This window comes from Chanos chanos, chromosome 12, assembly GCF_902362185.1.
Source record: "Chanos chanos chromosome 12, fChaCha1.1, whole genome shotgun sequence".
Classification (NCBI taxonomy): domain Eukaryota; kingdom Metazoa; phylum Chordata; class Actinopteri; order Gonorynchiformes; family Chanidae; genus Chanos; species Chanos chanos.
The window spans coordinates 2,396,975-2,402,416 of record NC_044506.1 but is presented as its reverse complement, the minus strand read 5'-3'; the positions used below and the strand labels follow the sequence as shown (position 1 = coordinate 2,402,416).

The 5,442-nt window shown below is 37.6% G+C and overlaps 1 protein-coding gene across 1 annotated transcript; it reads right to left on the bottom strand.

Moving 5' to 3' along the window:
• Positions 1–3,780: 3,780 nt before the first annotated feature.
• Positions 3,781–5,130, bottom strand: LOC115825430 (H-2 class I histocompatibility antigen, Q10 alpha chain-like). Its single transcript, XM_030789264.1, has 4 exons — positions 5,103–5,130; positions 4,695–4,991; positions 4,047–4,328; positions 3,781–3,803 (listed from the first exon to the last, which is right to left on the bottom strand). Exons 1-4 carry the CDS (start codon positions 5,128–5,130, stop codon positions 3,781–3,783), a joined length of 630 nt encoding a protein of 209 aa, XP_030645124.1.
• Between the last annotated feature and the right edge of the window lie 312 nt (positions 5,131–5,442).

The following is a 5,442-nucleotide window of genomic DNA, read 5'->3' as shown; positions in this document are numbered from 1 at the left end:
TCTGTGAGTGTCTCTCTGTGATCCCTATTCAAATCCACGAGGATCTGTCCATCAAAGAAGGCAGCTCACGCTGAAACAGAGAGAGGTTAGGAGCAAATAAAATGACGATTTGTGTCACGCTATTTTACCACTAAAAAAAGGAAGGTTGTTACCGTGGTGAAGTGGTGTCGTTTCTGCGTCAGTCTCTGAAATTTCCTCATTCTGGACTTCATCTGCTTCACCATTGGGTAAAGGAAAAGACATTGTTTTTCATTAAACCTGTCCACTGACAGTCAGAGTTACACAGTCTACAGCAGAACTACTCAATTTGAAAAATAAATAAATAAATAACCTAGAGGTAGAGGATCAACTAGTGCGTGAATGAAAGATAATAAATGTCTTCAGTCTCTGAAGATATAAAAGGAAGCTGTTGCATGCCGTAAAGTGTCAGGTATGTTTATATTTATTGTATACAGGTAAATTTAATGTGTGTACACGAGTGTGAATCTTACCAGGATTACTTTCCTCTTGAGACGCAGTGTTATCAGCATCTGGCAAAATATCCATTGACATAGTGCAGATCAAATTAACCAAATCTCTCACTCCATTTATTATGACTTATTTATGATTATTTGAAACCCATGTTAATCTGTCGGTCTATACAAACATTATAGCTGTCTGTCTGGTTTATTTTGATTTCTAACTAAACCCAGCCCAGAGTATCCCTGATAAGACACACACACACACACACACACTCACACACACAGTCTCTCACCTGTATGATCACACTAATAATTTCCAAGTGTTGAAATGTCAATCAAATTAGGCGTTAGGTCCAATTATGTGCAAACACCTCAGGGAAAGTTAACAATGACTAAACCTCAGTGCAAACCAGTTTATTACTGGTTGACAATAACACTGCAGCAGAGCCAGGAATCTGGATATATAATGTAAGAAATGCAGTTTACCTCAGTAACCCTGGCAAAATCTTACAGCAGATCTTGACTGATTAAAGTCATCACTGCATTCCTAAATTTCATGTCCTCCTAGCAAAGAAGTAGAATGGAAGTTTCAGCACCTATAAGGTGCTGTCACCCTAATCGGCACATCAAAAGTGTGGGCTGTGTCCACAGAGCGGATTTTTCCACACCCTCACTCAAATCTGGACACATAAAGAATTTGTGTAGTTTGGAAGCTACATTAATGATAGAGACCATGAAATGATGTGTCTTGGTCAATGCTTGTGTTATGAATCTTTCAAAAAAACATATTTTCTGTTATACATGACAGAATATAGATAGAATATATTATTTGAATCTGCATATTCTACAACTTTCACAGCCAATGCCTAGTGGCAGAACAGTTTTTCCATTTTACAAAATATTCACACACTTCCCATGGAAAAGATAATCCAGCAATAGTAGGACAAATCAACGTGCTGAGAAAGTCGGGGGTACCAAAGGTGCTGCCATATACACTGTGAGTGCAGCTGTTTGGAAATGTATCTTTTCATGGTCTCCATCTACAGTTGTGCCTGAGCTTTTCACTGATTCAGAGTCTTGGTATGTTGCTCAACTCAGTGACTTCACTCATGCCTAACTTATCATTTCCCTCTGATACCTCATTGCCCAGACACTGTAATGACAGAGCTGCTGTGACCTGTGAACTCACGCAGTTAATGACCTGAAAGACTACTGAGGCTACTCTCTATATACAGTTAAACTACTCCTGGACATTATAATACTGCACTGCACTGCCCTGTACAGCACCTTTCGTCATTTTGCTTTCATATGATTCCCTCTTCACAAGTGTGCCCTGTTATTCGGTGGGGAGCTGAACTTGATCAAATTATTGTACAAGATTTTTTTGCACTCATTTATTTCAATATTTGTTGAGTCTATAGTATTGTTTATTGTTTATATTGTCTATAGTATTTATCATTAACTTAGCTGTTTTTCAGATATGCGATCATAGTCTGAATTTCTTTCTTTCTTTTTTTTTTTTTAATTTATTATATCATTATTTATCTGTCAGCTTGATTTACACTATTTAATATTCATTGCTATCACTGCCATTTGTCTGTTTAAAAGACAAACAATAATATGAATGATATATATAAATGAATAAGTTGCCAATTCAATACAGAAATTAGATTGAAATCACAATAAACTAATGTAGAAAACAAGTGATCACAAGAAAATCGGGTGTCTCACTCTGTCTGGTTGATGTCGCATCTCTCATTTCAAGACACACAGCGCACCCTGATTGTTGACCCTGATCGCCACCTGAAAAAAAAAAGAGTGGACAGTCTCTTCATGCACACATTCAGTAAAGCAAATAGCCAGAGTTTTGGTTACTTGTGTGTAACCATAAGTATCTGTTTTAAATTACAGACAGTTAGATTTTTCACTCTTCTTAGATGAGATTAAATGTATATCAGCATACTCTTGAGGGGCTATTTTTACTTTCATGATACTTAGTCCAAAATCTATGACTTTACCTGTCCAATGGTAGTGCAATAGACCAAACTATACTTCAACATATGCTTAGATCAGGGGTGGGCAAATCGGTCCTGGAGGGCCATAGTCCTGCTGTTTTTCTTGTCAACCAACTAAATACAGTCTCTGATTGGCTGAAGAGCATGCACACCTGTTTTCAAAGTGAAAATCAACAGGTAGCTAAGAGGTGAAAACAAAAACTGGTGGGACACCGGCCCTCCAGGACTGGATTTGCCCACCCCTGCCTTAGATTTTCACAGATGAGCAGATGATGAATATTAGACTTTTTTGAAATTTATCTGGTCTAATCATGCAGTTTATCCAACAAAATGCCAGTGCTGTCACACTGATATAAGAATTGAGTCAAACAAAATAGCATTTATCTGACCACTACTGCGGCCTGTCTGTTAAAATCACTGATGTAGAATTAGTGCATGGCTGACATTGTAATTAAATCGTTACTACATAACTTGAGACCCCATTTTCTATCCATGATAAAGCCTACTATTGCAAAAGAAATGTATTTATCAATTATGGAAGCTGATGTTACAAGGCACTGATATCTTCAGCTAAGACTAGGAACTTCAGATCAGCGATCAAACCTCCATGACTGACACCAGTCGTGGTTTTGTTTTAAACACTGGATCTCTCTCAGTCTTACATTTCTCCTGCGGTGACAGGGAAATACTCATATTCAATCAGACTCAGTGCATTCATTACTTATTTAGGAAAAACAAGTGAGTGCAACACGTCTGTCACAGTTCATAAAGTGGTGTTCTGTAAAATGGAACATGGTACCAAATACTGTAACCTTTGCACTCACCAGAGCACCTTCTACGAGAATGAAATACAGTGCCAATGATCAGTATGAGAAGTACAATGACACCACATGCACAAGCTGCTATTACAATTTTCATGACATCAAGATGAGGTGGCTCCTCACAATCAATGCACTTTCCATCTGTAAACACAAACAGATAAAATACGCATGAACAAAGCAAATTACAGACATCTCTAATATCATACATCATTTGACCTCATCATTTTGAGCCCTGCTGTATTTCTGAAATGAGACAGGAAATGGCATTGTAAAATATAACTTCTGCCTCAGTCAGAAACAATATGCCAATCAGTCACCGAGATAGATCCTAAAGTGCACACTCTTCATGACTGCCTGTGTATCGTTGTTGAGATCAGACTCCCCTTACACTGGACATCAGTGAGGGTAACTGTCATACTAAAAGCATCATCCCTGTGTAACTATCACTTGCTAAAAAACTCACTGCATCACCCTTTACACTGCTTAATCCTTCAGTAGACACGTAACTTAAAAATAAAGAGAGAAACTCATAGAAGTCAGTCTGCTTATATGTGTTTGTATTATATGATGCTCAGTACATGTACACAGTAAGTAATGACATGACTGAATGAATCTGAGTGTATAGTCATAATACATGCACCACACTCATTCAGAACAGCTTGTGCATCATGTTCCAAGATCTCATATTTTTGTTATGATTCACATGTTACAGATTCACATACTGAATATTAAACTGTGATTATAATTACCCCATTGGGCAATTATTGGTTCTTTCAGGATCCTGTAGTTCACATAACAGTCATAATCTGCTTTCTCAGACTCAGGGATCTCCACACTCTTCCACAGCTGGTAGGTTCCATCACCGTTTGGTCTGACTTCTGAAGATATCCTATTTGTCTCAGGCACTGGAAAACCATTCCTTCTGATAATCACTGACACATCTCTGAGATAAAAACCAGCGGCCCAACAGGTCAGGACCACTGTGGTTGGAGTAGGAGATCTCTTTGCAAACACAAACACATCTGGTACAGCTGCAATTAAAAAGACCAAAAATCATCTCATTTTCCCCTGATAGTCTAAATTTATCATTGATCATATAGTAAATCAAACGTCAGCCAGAACCGAGCACTACACAAAGACTGATGTTAAAAAAGTTAAAATGATTGTTTTTAAAATGGAGTTTAAGTCTTTAAAAGTCTGTGATTCTACTACCACATCACTGTAGCAATGAATGGATGAAGTATGATCTTGTCAGTTCAAAATCCAGTTACAATTTTGACGTTTATTTGTAAATAAAAATCTGCATATGCAGAGATTCAGGAAATTTGAGAATGTTTTTTGATTTTTGCAGGATAATAAAAAAGGACTTAAACTGTTACGTTACTATAAAAACTTACATTTATTCCTAAGGTATTCAGTCTGATAGAGTCCAAACTCATTAATCTTGTCCACACAATAGCGCGTAAGGATATCCTTTATGTACTGCCTCAAACCTTGGAGATCATCCAAAATTTTTATAAGATCTTCACCCCAGTCGACTGAGGTTTCCCACTCCATAGTGGAAATATTAAAGGAAATGAAATTCTCTCCATCATAGCCGTACTCATCAACAACTCTGAGAAATGTTCCATTACCACTGGGCAGTACCTCAACCTCACAGCCTCGTCTCTTCTGGAGGACATGAACATCTGAGTCTGTGATAGATCAGCAGAAAGATCATGAAAAACAACAAACACTTTTAACTCATATAAAACTTTACACACACATTTTCTAAAGATTATGTGACTTGTGGGCTAGTGACTCACCAGATTCATTGTGTCCCATCAACGTCATTATAACTTTCAAATGTCTTTTCCACATTTCCTCTGTACTCAATTTCTGAGTCACTGAGTATAGGCCTATGTCACAGTTGTCTTTAGATGTATTGAGTAAAATACTGATCAGTTCACACAGATGAGGGAGAAAGTCTATTTCATACTGTAGTATTTCATTTTCTTGTTTCCACTCGTCTGCAGACAGTTTTTGTCTCACCCAGTCCTGCTTAGCCTCAAGGCTTTGATTCTCATTATTGGCATAAAAAATCTCTCTCCAGTTAAGCATGCCAATATAGCTGAACTCATAGATGCTAGGTGAAGACACAGGTTT